Source organism: Nelusetta ayraudi, unplaced genomic scaffold (genome assembly GCF_046127955.1).
Source record: "Nelusetta ayraudi isolate G7.1 ecotype Tasmania unplaced genomic scaffold, CSIRO-AGI_Nayr_v1 ptg000042l, whole genome shotgun sequence".
NCBI classification, from domain to species: Eukaryota; Metazoa; Chordata; class Actinopteri; order Tetraodontiformes; family Monacanthidae; genus Nelusetta; species Nelusetta ayraudi.
Genome location: NW_027466092.1, coordinates 21467057 through 21483847, shown reverse-complemented (window position 1 = coordinate 21483847; position 16791 = coordinate 21467057). Strand labels below are relative to the sequence as shown.

The 16791-nt window shown below is 42.5% G+C and overlaps 1 protein-coding gene across 1 annotated transcript in view; it reads right to left on the bottom strand.

The window, feature by feature from the left end:
• LOC142894320 (phospholipid-transporting ATPase ABCA1) overlaps nucleotides 1-16791 on the bottom strand; it is a 158012-nt gene that overhangs the window by 109375 nt on the left and 31846 nt on the right. Inside the window, exons 10-13 of the mRNA XM_076035585.1 lie at nucleotides 13594-13733; nucleotides 12974-13084; nucleotides 4707-4904; nucleotides 1399-1604 (exon numbers count right to left, since the gene is read on the bottom strand). Coding sequence (XP_075891700.1) covers nucleotides 1399-1604; nucleotides 4707-4904; nucleotides 12974-13084; nucleotides 13594-13733 — 655 coding nt within the window. The remainder of the gene's footprint in view (nucleotides 1-1398; nucleotides 1605-4706; nucleotides 4905-12973; nucleotides 13085-13593; nucleotides 13734-16791) is intronic.

The following is a 16791-nucleotide window of genomic DNA, read 5'->3' as shown; positions in this document are numbered from 1 at the left end:
AATGAGAAATGAGACAGGGTGGCAGAAAATAATAAACGGAGATGGACTAGAACTAAAACACACCTGGAACATTTTCTTGGACATATTGTGAGGTTCAAGCTTCACTCTTAGTATATTTATTATTCTAAAACTACAATAACCTTTTTAACTTGGATTTTTGACAAAGGAATAATCATATGGTAACATCTGATATTTTCTAATCGCTATATGACATGCTAAATGGTCTTATTACAAGTAAAAGCTTGAGTCATTGTTTCCTGTAACTGCGACTCCTGTGGCCAAACTATTGTTTGTGCTATGCTAACCAAGTCCCAGCATGGCATATATGCACAAAGCAGGGAATTGGTAAACTGATTGAAAGAAAAACAGAGATCCTTGTTACTCAAAAAAAATACGATAATGTGTTTGGATTTATAAACACAGCAATGTTTCAGGACAGAAGCAGTAGCAGGCTGCTGGGATGGCAGAGCTGGAGGTAAAAATAAAAAGCACAACGTGTAGTCTCTGGCTGACATAAATTAGGCATTTAAGTCAACACTGAGACTGTGTGAAACAACAAGCTCATATCGTGTTGGGTGACAAAAACATTCTCGGGGCACATTCAACAGCCTGTTGGAATTGTCCCCTGTAATTCCTTCTGTCTCTGTTACGACTCTGTTGCAGTCTGATAAAGCTCAGCACAGACAGGACGGGCATAAGGAGCCGAAGAGTCACATCAAAGACAATATACATGCAGCAACGAGTGACAGTGACGGAAAAACCTTCAGGTACTTCTAAAAGTCTGAGATGCCACACAGAAAAGGCGGTGCCCTGCGTGAAAGACAGAGGAGGCGGCATTTTTCTCTTAGGGCTGCAACATTGGAAGGTTAAAGGGATAGCTCACTCAAAATCAATACTGTTCTAGTGACATTATCTATTTTTAAAACTTGTCTGATTTCGAGGAGGATTAAAGTTAAAGTTCCCGTGATTGTCACATCCTGAAGGATGCAAAAGTTGCCCTCCGCATTTGATCCATCTCCTGAAGTAGCGTCAGGCAGCAGTGGGAATCATTGGGTGATCTAACCTCCCAATTCCAACCCTTAATACTGAGTGTCAAGCAAGGAGGCAATGGTCTAATGGTACAGTCTTTGTATGACCCGGCTGGGTCATACAACCTACCAGTCTCAGGGCACACACTCTATCACTAGACAACTGAGCTGGTTCCCTGAATTCCAGTGTAAACTACATTTATCAAGGAATTATTTCACTCTGTGAAACTCCAGACTGGTGATGTGGAGGAGAAAATGTCAGCCGTGAGTAGAAAGAAGGGTTTCAGTTGGGAGTTAACTATCCCTTTGGGGGTTTGGGTGGGGATTGACGTGGACAGAGTTACTGTATCATACGTTTTATTTGTTTCACCTGTCCATTTCTTTATCGGTGCGCTCCACTTCATCGATGTCCATGCGGATGTTGTATCTGATGTACGGAGGAGGGTTGCTGGAGTTGGGCTGCAGGTTTTCAAAGACGATTCCAGCCCAGAAGGTCTCACTGTCCAGGAGCTCCAGTGCTCTGTTCACCAGGTGGCCCTCGTCGGGGACGGCCTCAAACTTGTTCAAGTCCAAACACTGGCAAAAAATAAAAATGCAATTTGAAAAAAAAGCAGAGGTGTCGCTGAAGAATCCTGTTAACTCTGTGCATTAGTCCGATTCCTTTTGAGGTCTTTTGCTCCGATGACCACAAATGGATACGAAGCCAAAATCATTCCTCAGCCACTGACTGAACAGCAAAGAGTGTTACTTAATTTGTGGCACTGCTGGGAAGAGAGCAGTTATGGGCCTTAAATAATCAAACAAAGCACTGGTTCTGTGGTCCAATCCCCCATGGCACGGCAGTGAAATTAAGTTTGGGAGAGAAAAAGTGTCCTGTGTCAATATATTGACAACTTTCTTCCACTTGTTTTTTCTGACCAATAAAATGTCTTTCCAGCCCCGCTAACCTATACTTTTTTCCTTCTCTTTTGTGTATCTGGAAGCTCAGGCAAAGCAGTCTGATACCAACAATCTGACAACAGCCCTAGACTCAGAAATTGACCCCCAGGTGATAACGTGTCAATCCCATCTTGGCCCACTTTAGAGGAACTTGCAGAGCAGCACTACGGGCCGCTGTGGTCGTGCCTGCATCACACTTGGAAGGGCTGAGTGTGAGCCGCTGGTCTTTAGCTGGGTGACTAACAGCAGCCCATCTCTGTGCCACAATCTGAGCGAGTGGCTGATTATCGTGCAGCAGGCATCAAGCAGCCACTGCCAATAAACCAATACTTAACAGCAGAGAAAAAGGGAATATTGGCTCATATCTTGAGGTAGAATACTGAATATATATGTGGAATATAATTGCACTTGACTATTTGTATTTGCTGAATCGTTGACAGCTTAATTTATTAGCTTCACTCCAGAGCACAATTTCAGTCCTATTTTGTTGTTCTTTGGTTGATGCAGCAGCACTTTATGTTTGATTCATGCTGTAACTGTTTTAACTTCCTCTCATGGTCCTCTCGGATGAGCAATTTTATATTTTTCCCTCGTACAACAGCTTTCCTGTCTGGGTGGAGGAGTGGCAGCAGTTAGTGGCTTTGGGCCTGTGTCTATCAAAGAGAAGCGAGCTGACCCACCAGCGTTTGAACTGGTGACTGCACCATGGAGTGAAGCCATGTCAATTATAAAAGTGGACACAGACTTTTGGGCAGTATTAACTGGGAATATAAATTTACAAATGAGGATATGTACAAAATCCTGAAGCGGTTTGGCTTTTTTCCGTCATTCAAAGCAGACTTTTGCTATGTGTGAAGAACTGTGGACAATTATCAGCCCAATTTGATCATTCAAATTCCAAAAAGATGTATTGCCATTATAATTAGAAAAAAATATGGTTGTATGTTTTTAGTTTTTCAATAAAACTATATAAATCATTTTCATTCTCAAAATGAGTTATTTAAAAAAAAAGGGGCAACTGTGTATATTTAATCATGTAGATGTTGTGAAGATGACTTGCTAAAGTTTAAAGTGAGCTTCAGAATGTCGAACAGGGACTGAAGAAACTGAACTTGGTGGACATGGTTGTTTGAGTATTTCACAAACTGCTTATCTACTGAGGATTTTCACAAAAGCAATCTCTAGGGTTTACAGAGGATGCTGTGAAAAAGGAAAAACGAACTAACTAAACTTCAGTGAGCGGTAACTGTGTGGAGGAAAATGCCTTAATGATGTCCGGGGCCATAGGAAATGAATATATGCATATGAGTTCACCGGCCACTTCATTAGATACCAAGAACTAGCAACATGTCCCTAATACATATTAAAAATGAAATAAAACAGCACATATGAAGGAAAAAGAAAAAAATGCACTGCTGTATTGCATTTGCCTTGCAGCCACTGCTCCTCTAGCTGCCCCCCACCCAGCCAGCTTCCCACTGATGAAAAACCTCCAGATAAGAGGACACGACCCAAAGCTGTCGAACAAAAATCCCCGCCCTATTCTGAACAGTGGAGTTTCTATTAAAGCAGAAAATAGACTGCATTATGATGGAATGTCTCTGCCCACGTGTGGCAAAGCCCGAGGGCCCAACCTGCCAGCTTACGCTCCTGTGGATTGATGTAATGTGTGACCATGTGTGTGGAGGGCTTTCTGTACATGTGTTTTATCACAGGACACTGAGAAAGAGAAGGGGCTCTGCTGCAAACTGTGCCATAGATCAATAGTTCAATGTCAGCTGCCTGCGAGCGTGTGCATGTGTGTGTGTGTGTGTTCCCATTTAGCGACACCGGTCCTCTTGATGTCTGCACACACTCGAGGGCTACAGCACAATGCTGTTTATCACAATTTCTCAAAGAATCCTGGTGCTGTTTATCCCTCTGTTTATGTCAGTTTATTTGACATCCCATTTGATGTCAAGGATTTCTCAACGGGCAAATTTAATAAACAAAACAGAAAAATTCCTTCCTGCTTTTTCTGAGAATAAGCATTAAGGAAAAAGGAGCAGGGATTCAAAGGGAAAGCCTCCAGCCCATCTGGGCGACACCTTAATAAAAGAGCAAAGATGCAAAGAGCACAATTCTCAACATGGACACGTCAAATTTTAGTCTTGCTAACACTCCACAGCACCCCTGCTGTTCTGCCACAGGTGTCCCACTGCTGAAAACAGCTGGATACAGGAGGGGAGTGCAGCAGGACAATTATACAAGATAGAAGGGTGTTATTAATCCTTAAAATTATAAATAAAAGCTCAGACTGCTAAAAATAAATATTAGATGATGTATAATGTGCTGCAGCGCTGGCTGGGCACAACTTAAGTTGGCATTCAGAGTCTTGTTTATTAGCACATAACTTGGACAAGAGAGCTGAAACACTTATTGTCTTATTTTCTAAAGAAAGTCTCTCTTACTCAAGCACTTTAAAGGTCAGAAACTTGTTGTCATCCAACCAGTGCTGCAACATGGGTAATATCTACAGAATCACATAAATAACACACAACAGATAAGCTAAGAGCACGGGAGGAAGAAAATGTACTGCCAAGTTCCCTTCAACAGCAGGAATTGTATTCTTACTGGACTCTTTTTCCCCCTCTTATTGGATCAAATTTTTCATTCAAGCCTGGAGGTCGTTAAAGTCTCTGTTTCCACGAGCGGGCTAGAAATCAAGATCAGGAGATAACAGATGAAGGAGTTACATACGCCAAGGAAGTTGGAGAGCAGCTTCAGGGCCTGGGTCGTGGCGTTGTAAACATCCCGCCAGTCGTAGGGTGGCATGCCGGCCGGCCGCTCCTCCGGTTCCCCGTTGTACAGGAAGTTGGCCAGCAGCGCGGCGCTTAGTCCAGTGCTGTTGAGGTACTGGTCTAGTGAAGCAGCAAACGTCGGGTCTGCAAGCAACGCCTGGGTCAAACGAGACAGGTTTCTTTCTTAGCCATTGGTGAGAAAAAAAAAAAATCTTTCCAGATTAGATCGCTAGAAAACAGCTAAACTGGCTTGTTGTTTGCAACATTCCTGCATACAATCTGCAATGTCGCTTCCTGCTGAAACCTTTAGTAGCTTACACGTGTTTGGAAAAGGACAAAAACAAGAACCCATGAGGTCGACTCAATGGGCGGAGCCAACACATGGCTGGAGGCGTTGTCCATGAATTGGGAGAGATATCAATGACTGGAAGAGATATCCATGACATCACAAAGGCACGATTTCCAGAACTCAGTGTTTAGCATTAGAAGAAGTAGGATTAACTTTAGATTAGAATAGATACATTAGAAGACTGGTATAGGGATATTAGCATTAGGGACTTTTTGGACACTTAGCAACGTTTTAGGTTTACATTAAATCACCGTCTTAGGTTAAAATTAAGTTTAAGTTATACATTTCAGTATTTGCTTGCAGTCAATTACAGATTCTCAACTGGCTGCAATGAAGAGATGTGTATATATCCTCCCCAGTCTAGAGGTGCAAACTTTGTTGTGAATTGATGACGACTGAAGTGGGAATGGAAATAACCTCTCCTCTGTGTCTCAGAACTAGTTCCTCAGTCAGAGAGTTTCTGCAGCTCAAGTTATTCTTACTCCCACTTGTTGCCCTCAAGTGCCATAGTACTGTAGTACTGTTATAGAATTAAAGCCTGACTAATAATACGGCATGGCTGCAGTAATAACAGCGCTGATGTTGGAGCTGAAAAGAAAGAGGTGGAGGAAGAAAAGACTGATGAGAAAAGATTCAGTTAAGCATTTGCATGAGGAAATCATTAATAAAGTACTAAAAAACCATCGCTCATCCGCAGATAGAGCTGTTTGGGGAGGTGTTGGTGCTGGACTTGGACACTCAGAAGCCAAAAAAACAGCTGTGCACTTGTAACCTTGTGCAAATTATCAATTTATTTAGCAGGTTTGCTGTCCTTTCGACCTTCTTCGGGTGTCGATAGACCAGTGAGCGTGGCTGCATACAAAGGGGTTGTGGCAGTCACTTCACCTGATTGTGTTAATGCCAGACACCTGTGTAGGCGGTGGCTTTTTTATACTTTTGAATTGCTTTTGTCCACCTGCCCTCTGGACCTGTGCACTTGATCAAGATGACATCTTTTGAAGAAATAAATGCCTGCACACTTAACTGGGATGAAACTTCTGCTTTCTCACATACTGATGCTGGGCGAATACATTTTACATCCACAAACCCCCTTGAAAATCATCCACTGGCGAAAGAGGAGACAAAAACCAAGCTGATCTGCCTAAAGAAGAACTCCATGGCTACACCTTGAGTGAATACTGGCGCAATAAACGCATTCCTCAGGGCCTTTGCATACTGAAACCATCTACCATTGGTAAGAAATCAGAAGATTTTGCCAAAAGATGGTGTGAAATCCTTGATTCTATTAAACAAACCTTGAAAACCTTTGAAGATGGTTTGATGACCAACAAAATCAGGAAGTACAGAAGGAAATCTGAGGACTACCAAGCAGGCAAGGTCTACAACTTCCTGTGTGATGAAGACACCAAACCTTCCTCAAGGAGACGCCAGATTACTCAGCACAATAATACCACGACAGCTGAGAGTGACCTCCCACACTGACTCAGATTCTTCTCAAATCCAACGGGGAAACCACAACCAAAACACGACCTAGGCAAAACAAGAGAAAGGCGAGACGGGGGAAGAAAAAACCGAGACACCAGGAACAGACCCAACATTCGCCTATGGGCGAAAACCCGATAAGCAACCTTTCCAACAAGGTACTGACTACACATCAACTCTGCTTTATCGAAAGGACTGAGTTTTGTTCCAACAGGTACAGTTGATTCTTTTGAAATCCAATCAGATCTGTTTGGTTTCTTTAGAAAGATTAAACTGAAACACATGTTTGATAATTCTAATGTGCAAAGGTCTGATAAATCCGCATTTAGAAATAAGAGCAAATTTAACCCTATCGGAGAAAATTCAGCCACCCAAACTTTCTGCAGAGTGGTTGGGGTAGCACCGTGAAGGTGCTAGAAAGTACTATATAAGTGGAGTCCATTTACCATTTAAAGATGAGTATGACTTGCTTAATTGTGAACATCCTGTGATTCCTGTATTTTATATGTTGCCTAGGATCCACAAAAGCCTCATAGAACCGAAAGGCAGACCAATTGTAGCCTCTAATGACTCTCTTTTGCAACTCTTATCTAACTTTGTAGATGACTTTATTAAGCCTTATGTTCTCAAACTTCCATCCTACATCAACGATTCTACTGATGACATTAATAAAATCTCAGAAATTAAAGATCTACCTGGAGAATTTTTCTCTGGTCAGTCTAAATGTACAAAGCCTTATAAAGCCGTACAAATATATTTCCCATGAAAGAGGACTCGATGCTTTGGGTTTTTACCTCCAAGATCACACAGATTTTTTTCTCCCAGTAAATGCATTTGTGAACTGGCTTCCCTTATATATATATATATATCCTTAAATGGTACAGATATCTTGTTAATACCTGCATGTTCTGACTTTTTCAAGGGAAAATGGAGAACTCTTAGAATTTGTGTCATTTCGTAATGGTGTTCACACTGATTTAAAATTCCCTCTTGAATATGACCTGCAACGTGTGTTTTTCTTTTAATATGTGGATTTAGTTGCAAGATGGAGGCCTCATCACCACACTGTGCAGGAAACCTACTGACTGTAACACTCCTTCAAGCCACCAGTGTCCATCCTTAAAAATGGCCTGCCTAAGACTGAATTTTTGAGACTGAGACTGAGTCTTTGCCATTCTGATAAAGAATACACGGAAAAATCTTTAGAAATCAAACACTTTCATTCATTTCGCTTTAGATCTGTCTTATTGACAAAGAGTATCCAAAAAGAGAAACCTTTCTCTGTAACATGTATCAGTACTTGTACTTGTCAGGCCCACGTGTTCAAGAATAATATCCTAAAGTATTGGCATGTTCTGATTTCAGACCCAGCCCTCACCCAGCACTTTAAAGATCCTCCGATTTTTTTATTATAAAAGAGGACCTAACCAACAAAACAAATTGGTAAGAGCCACCAGTATACACCACAACCCCAGACAGACCCTCCAAGCTCCCCTTAAACAAGGAAATTATCCATTTGGTGACTGTGCATAGTGCCACAAAATCTACATTGGTAACAACATCAACTATCCGGTTGCCCGTCAATTTAATAAACACTCTTATCCTATCTCCTCCCTCAGGTTCCAGGGAATAGAACAGGTTACTCTACAGAGGGGGGCAGATGTAGACAGGCGATTATGTCAGAGGGAGCTATACTTCACAATTTAGAAACCCCACAACCACTGAGTCTGAACAAAGACTTTGAAATGGGTGCTGCTCTTAGTGTTTTACATTTTACTGTGCTTGATGACGGTTTTTGGCCCACTGTCTGCATAGAAACAACTGGATTTATAAATTGTGTGGTAATTATTGACTGTGTATATATTGTACAAAAAAAAGATGTTTGGATATATTGTTGTCAGGATGTAATGTTGTATTTGTATCTTGGTTTCAGCAGACCCTGTGCAAGGTGATACCTGTTTTGGGACTACAAGTTCCCCAGTTGGACTACAGTGCCCATGATGTGTTGGCCTCTGCCATGCCTACACAGGTGTCAGCCATTAACACAATCAGAGGAAGTGACGGCCACAACCCCCTTGTATACAGCCACACTCACTGGTTCACTATGCCTGAAGAAGGTCAGAAAGATTTATCGTAGAATTATCGTTTTATTTAGAAAGCTTTCAAGCTTGCTAAATAAAACGATAATTTGCACAAAGTTACGAGTGTGCGGCCTCTGTTTTTTGTTTTTTTTTGTCTCACGAGGAAACCATTATAATTCATTAGTCTAGTCTTGATGAAAGTATGAGAAATCCTACAGTCTAAGTTTGTGTGCAAGAGATTCACGTTAAGCACCATGCTAAAACTTTCAAATTTAATGTAAATTAAGCACCATTAGAAGTGCACACTTCCAGAGGATTGCATTGTATTATCTTTTTTTTTTTAAATATACATTCTTTCTCTGTTTTTTTTATGACTGCAAGTGGCATCTGGTCAGCAGGTTTCCAGTTGATTTACACACTGATGGCCAAAGGAAGTCCAATTGATTTCTTACTGATAAGGCCCCAAACGTTTACTTTATCTACAACGACAAGTATTAAACTCAGATAAGTCCCAAGAAATGTTCAACATAAGTAATGAATCACTCACAAGTTAAAAAACTTGGATGGCCATGATGAAGTGGCACACCTGCTAAAGTTTTGCTTGAGGCACCTTGTCACCTCTCAGACAGCTAATTTTACTAAGCTCCCTTCCATTGTGTGACAGAAAACACCACGTGGTTTATTCCTTTTTTGTGCTTGTGAAATCAAATGGCAGATGCTCACTGTGCGGATGCGTAGAGGCAAATCACTGGTGGACTCCTTTATAGGAGCACTGTCAAATGGTTCGGGCTGCACGGTAAACACCAGCTGCTCCTGTATTGGAAGCCCCGGAAGCACACAGAAACCTCAGAGGGACAGGAACTCTCTCGAAGTCCAAACACACAAAGCTCTTCCCGTACACTATGTCCTTCTACCCCGCACACCATCTCTCCCGCCTCTAAAGATGGCGGTGATGGTAATTGGTCCATCACGGCGTAACATGTCTGCAACCTTGAAGGACCTTAGGCAGATGACAAACTGCAGAGGCCAGGGGCTGGGCGGCAAGAGGTGGGTGAGCGGAGGAGCCCAGGCATCAGAAAATGAAGACAAAGGAGGACTGGCGGCCCATTTGTGTAAAGGTTAGGACCGGGGTAATGAATGCAGCGGCCATGTGGAGCTACCAGCGTCTGCTCCCCTCCAGCTGCCTATAAGCTCATTTGGAGTGACACTGGAGTAATGTCGGTGCCTAGGAAGGAGAGAGGGAGTGGTGGTGGTGGAGGCAAGGTGTCCATGTCCTCAGCTTCTGCAGATAATCCTCCCCGCCCGCACCGAAACCATACCCCACTTATCCATAATTACTCTACACCCTCCCTTTCTACACCTCACGCAAAGAGCAAGAAAACAATACACCTTCAATATAAGTTCTTTGTGAGGTGGATTTGGCCTTTAATTGCTGTGGCTTTCGATGGATTCCCAGTTTGTGGTGAGCTCACTATGTGGGAGAGGAGTAAGTCCAGCACAGGTCAACAGAGCAAACTGCGCTTCTGTGTGAGCACAAGAGGACTTGGAGGAGTGTCAGTCCAAAGTCAAAGAATTCATTGATGTCACTAAATGAGTTTTGAAGTTGCTACGCAGCAGGAGGCTCTCTAAATTAGGAGGGGCCAAAGGAATACAACACCTTGGCTGTGTCCGAAATCACCCTCTCATTCCCTACTCCTTATGTAGGGAGTTATATGTGGCCAACTATACTGTGCACTCATTAGCCAAATTAAAGCAAACATGGAGACACTATTCTTGGCGGAGTTAATAATATATCATCACGATCGCATTATTAACACGTCGGCAGGTGGTAATAAATAGATTAATAATTAAAAATATACAGTAAATTCATTTACGCATACACCTGCATTTAGGTGACAACTACACATTATACGAAGCGTCTTCCCACATTAAAAAATAATGTTCAGCTTTTCTTGCCTTTTCTACCTTTGGGTCAGCATGAGCGCAATGCATAATGGGATATATTGCGAGGTTAGAGACCATTGGTTATACAATACTTTTAGAGATGCATTGTGAGACATTGAGTTGACTCTATAGCGGATAGCAATACTCACTCATGATTGAGACAACACTACAAAATGGCATACTCCCTATCTCCCTATATGGTGCACTACATAATGAGTAGGGGGTGATTTCAGACACATCCTGTGAGTCTGAACGGACTTATTCCAAAAGAGTAATAACGGGATAGATTAAGGTCAATGACTCACAGGTGTGACTAATTAGAGCCAATAAAAAAAAAAAGAGGCAGGACACTGACACCAGCAGGCAGGGTTAATGACAAACAACATCAGTTAAATCAGCGGTCCCCAACCCCCGACCCACAGACTGGTACCAGTCCGTGGGTCATTTAGTACTGGGCCGCATAGAGAGAATAATTAACTTCCGTTCAATTAATTCCGCTTTACTGATTATCTGAGTCTGAACAATTTAATTTTGAAAAATTACCGGATTCCCTCTGTTACATTCATCTATGGCTCAACTCTTGACGCATGCGCTTGTCTCGATCATGTCATACATAACTGCTAGATTAAACCCACAAGCCAGCAAGCTAGCGAGCAACATGAGTGAAAACAAATGTCTTTGGAAAGAGGAAAAGGCCCAGTGAGGAGACAGAAGAGCCCACGACTTCCAAGAAAAAGACGTTTAACAGACAATACCAGGAGTCCTACTACTAACACGGATTTTGTGTCGACAGAAGAATACTACGCAACAAGCCTGTTGCTCTGCTTAACATGCGGCGACCGGCTCTCTAATGAGGCAATGAAGCCTTCAAAACTGCTTCACCACTCACAGACCAAGCACCTTGCATTAAAAGCAACCAGCAGCCTTTGAAGTATTGAGAAAGAAAAAAGCGTATGTTACTCGTTATGTTGTTGTCGCCATGTTAAGAAGATGCTGCTAATGAAGATCCAACCCCGCCCCATAGAGTAACCTGCTCTATTCCCTGGAACCTGAGAGAGGAGTTAGAATGAGAGTGATTATTAAAATGACGAGCAACCGGATAGTTGATGTCGTTTCGTCTTTGTGCTCTCTGATCCTTTGCTTGAGAGGGCAAATAGTTTTACCAATATACAGTCGATTTTATCACATGTGCATTTAGGCATATATACAACATTTTTGGTGTTGCATGTGATAACTCCTCTTACTGGAAATGTTTTTCCTGTTCTGGGGTGTGCAAAGGTTTTAGTTTTCCATGTATTGTGGCACTGTGAACAGTTAGCCCATGGATCGTTTCTTTGTTTAGCTTGTTTAGCTTTCAGTGCCACTTAATGGCGCTGAAAGCTGAAAGAGGAAAAGGGCCCCAAGACTGATGGAAACCTAGCTTTGATGGTACTGGACTTGGAAGCCATATATTGCTTGTGAGGTAACATGGGGATATTGTTGTTATCGGTTGTTTATTGGTAACGTTAGCATGCTAGTTCAGGTTGTAGTTATTACACAATTACAGCTTGCGATTGTATTTAGCTACTCCCAAAAAATAGTTATGTTTTGAAGCGTTACTAAACACATCGTCACACAAGTGTCATGTTTTGGAAGTAACTTAGTTGGGCCGGTGCAACTCAGTATGAGAGTAATGCTGACCATGATCATGCTAACGTACGTTGCCTCTGAATTATTTGTTTATTTTAATTCTAAAAGCCCTGAGTGACATCTACACTTAGCAAGGGCCGCACACGTCTCCCCCAGCCACCACTGTCAAGCCTCACAAAGGAGTTGGACCGTCTTGGGTACTGTATATTCCTGCTACAGCATTTATCGATCACTTGCAGGCGGGCCCTGCAGGCAAAGGCCCGGCCACCTCGCATACAAGCCCCAACCCTGGGACTGGCTCACGGGTGGGGCCCTGGCTGCGCCATACCAGGCGACATCACGGTCCTTGTTGTGTGGCTACTCATAGGGGTTTTCAAATTGCTCTTAGTCTGTCCTGTCACGCAGGACCTGTTTGCCTTGAGAGACCCAACCAGGGGCATAAAGCCCCAGACAACACAGCTCCTGGGATCACTCGGGCTGCGGTAAAGTGGCGGTTCAAGGGAGCCATTACTAAATGAATGGCTATAATTGAAGATTATTAAGATTGAAACCAGGGAAATATATTGTAACATTATCACTAAACAAGAAAAATTAATCTGGACTAATTTTGTTCCGCCATGTTGTGAACCTTGTCCTAAACTTTTCAGTATTCAAAAGTGAAAAATCATCAACTTAAACAACTTTGTTCTCCTCTTTGCCATTAAATGGTGCGGCTTTTAAACCTGAGAGCCTCTGTCTTACCCGCAAGTTGTTGACCTGAGGACTGTCCTGGAGGAAGTCCCATGGCCCCACCTCATCCCACAGATCAGCCAGCTCCTTGAGGCGGGCGAGGGCGTCGAATGTGCCATTTGCCTGCAATCAAATGCAATACTGAGTGATTTCAACTCTGAATAACTGAAAGTGCACCTCCCCCACTCCCACCCACTGAGCCTCCTCAATTATGTTAGAAGTGAACCGTACGGGGAGGTACAGCACATCAATGCAGATGAGCTAATCCCTCGAGGGAACGTATCACATCGTAACACGGGTGCAGTGAGGAATGCAAATGGGGTTATTTACCCCTAAACATTGACTTGTAAATAATATGCATCTCCCGTTAGAGGGGCACCAACATCAGGTGGCATGCTGGGAGGTTGTTATGCACAGTGCCGCAGCCGCCTCCCCATCGTTTGTTTCACACAGTCACCACAATGACACCATTGGAAATGTGTCGTTGTGAAAATGCACTGGCTTCAACACACATGGTCACCAGGCCTCCTCTTCACTTGCAGCATTGTTGTTTATCTCCTGTACACAATTATGCTGTAAATGATTTATTTCCTTCACATTTCCCCACACTTTAGTCTCTTCCCAGACCTCACCTCTTTCACTATGAGACGGGCAGCAGGTGTGTCTGGCGCGTAGAGGACTTTCCCTTGCAGCAGTGACTTGACAGTGTTCCAGAAGAAGCTGAGGCCAGGTGTGTTCTCCATGATGTCGAAAAGGCTCTGGCAGAAAGCGTCTAATGGAAAGGAGAAGTCAGAGATGACAGAGAAAGTCAGTGCAGGTCTCCCAAAAGTTGCTCTTATGTTTTCTTGTCTGTTTCCATGGGACCCCGGGAGTGACAAAAAAAGACACGCTTTTAACAGAAATCAGGTTTTGCATTTGCACTCTGGATGTTATAAATAATGAACAATAGTATAACATTTCACGATAGGGTGATCACCTGTACAGTTTTAGCTCAAACAGCCCAGTTTTTGAAAGGTCATGTCGGACTGCTAGTGGCACTCATTCGTCCCCCTTTTTAAGATTCTCTCTATTGTTATCCTCCCTGCACTGCACTGCACCAACAGTTACTTCCCCCTGGCCATCAGACTGTTAAACGCCAGTTAACCCCCCACCTCCCTGCTGCCACTGTCAACACTGTAACCAGCATCAGAGCACTATTCTAGCCCTATCTACACATGTACAGCCTACATACCCCTCCACCTAGTCACTGTTATTCTGTCTACTCTGTTCATATTGTTTATACTCCACCACACCTCGTCGCTGTTTATACTGTTGATACGATGTACATTTACTCTATTTATTTATGTACCATCAACATTCTACCTCCAGATTTCCCATATTTTTATATCTTGTATTTATCTCAGCATGTATATACAGTAGATTTAAGTTAGTTACTGTATTTCTGGAACTGGGCAACGACATTTCGTTGTGAAATGAACCACTGTCGTGATTCTTTCCTGATGACAATAAAGAAAGTCTAAGTCTAAGTCTAAGTCTATTATGAATAAATAAATGGAAATGAATAAAACATAAATTAGTAACTGTATTAACAAATTGGTTGTGTCTAATTTCACACACCCTAAAGACTTTTTGATTTAACAAATCCCTAAATGAGCATGTCGAGTAAATATGGGAATTCAAATTAGCCTTGTGGTACCATCACACTGTATGCAGACATGGGTCACAGTGACATGAAGCAGAAAAGATAGAAAGACGTAATTGTATTAAATGTGTAATGACTCTGATATATCTTCGGCAGAGGTGTGTAAAGGTGAACTATATTGCTAAGCTAATTATGCTGCATTATTATTTTCTCTTAGCTCTTATTTCAAAGGAATTTCTTCCCTTTTTAAATTAGCGTGTCAGTCCTCGTTTTGTGTGTTATGAATCTGACCATGTCAGTCCATGTAATGGAATACAGTGCTGAGGTGACCGGCCAATGAGCACTGTGCAACAGAAAATGCACTATTTAGTCTGTTTGTTCCTAACCTAGTAACTTCTAGGTACGTTTGTATTTGCAAAATCATAAAATATAATTAAATATTAATCATAAAACACTTGAACTGTTTTGATTCCTTTGCTGCAAATATTTGCTGTCATTTTTAGCCAATGTTGACTTTGTGTTCATCAAATAAGCAAGTTTGGGGGGGGGGAAATATTATTAAAATGCTTGACTTCATCACTTCTTTATCAGGGTGTTGGTGACCACACTGCCATGGGAGAGTAAATATGAAGATTGAATGGCCTCTCGTCTGAGATGCTGTAGACACTGGAGATATGCTGATGAATGAAGCAGGCAGGCAAGTGTTGATTTAGATGTGAGAGTGTTATAAGTGTGTTTTGTACAAGTCATGTTTGTACTGTAAAGCAAAACTTTCAGATTTTCCTCCTTCACTTTCAGCATGAGGCAGAATACTCCTTTGTGAATGTTTCATGGGAACAGTTGTACTCCATTCTTTTTCATACTGCTTTACATCCATAAATTATGTCAGTCTAATGGGGCTCTTGCTCTTTTAAGGTTTACTTGAAATATTTCCCTGTAATTTTGCTCGAGAAGGCGCTCCACCAACAAAGTCTAATATCGTCATCTTAGCCATCATTATCGTAGCACACCATCTCTGCACAAAAAGCTTCTATGATGTAAATACTGGTTGAATGACTTGCATGGAACTTCATCATACATCACTAGATTTAGATCAGCAAAGTGGACACATCTGCAAAATAAGAATAAGAATAAGAAGGTAATGACATGCAGGTGGAGGAAAACAGAAGGACCCTGAACACACAAGGATGGAAGACTTGTGCAGAGCTGAGCAAAGAGAAACTTAATGTGCTCAGGAGCAGCGCGATCATTACTAATTTAACTGGTCTGCCAACACGAGTGAATATAGCCAGGTTGGGAAAGCTCTGAATGAGTCACGTGAGAAGCTGATTCTGATGCCCCAAGAAGAAAAAAAGAAAGCATGTGTTTGGATTGGTTCCTGGACAACGTGACGCGTGCAGCAGTGGGATGGCAAATCAGACAACTGATGAATCTGGTGTGCTGTCAGTCCAGTCTACCCCTTTTGTTCACACACCTGTCGCTACACCAATGCTTGTTCCACTTCCCCCATTTGTCCAATGTCAAGACCGCGCCAGAACCTTGATCTTGCTCTCCCTATCATCTCACTGGGGCAACGGCTTCAGGGAGAGTTTACCATCCAATTCTAGTGCAATTAAATGTTAGCACGCCTGACGCCTGGCCATGTCTCCCAGGTCCTCCTGGGAGCTCTGTGCACAGGCAACTAATGGCCAACCCGAGGTCTGAATCTGGCCAGCTGTTTGCCCCAAACGCTGCACGGATGCCACCTGCAGCAATCAACGCTGGGAGGCAGGAAACGTGTCTCACACACAGTGCTGGGCCCCTGAAAAGACTGACATTAGAAGGTCTGGACTCACAGCACAAAGGGATTCTGAAATGGACCGAGCCAGAGATGTTGCAGTGGTTCACCGATTAATCGATTCATTTCTGGTTCCTCTATCTGTTTGAATGCAAGATCTGAAGTTCCACCAAGAATGTTGCTCAAACAGTTGATTCCCTTTCCTGGTCTTTATTGCAGTTTGCAGATTTGTGTATTGGGGTGTGTGTGAATGTGTGTGGTTCTAAAATAGACATTAAGAACAACAGAAATCAGTCTTAATAGGTAGAGACAAATAAGCAGCATGAACACAGATGTAATCTTTCTTTCACTGTTAACATAAGTAATTAACAAGGACTGAAAAATCACACTTAAGCAGCAAATATAAACCAA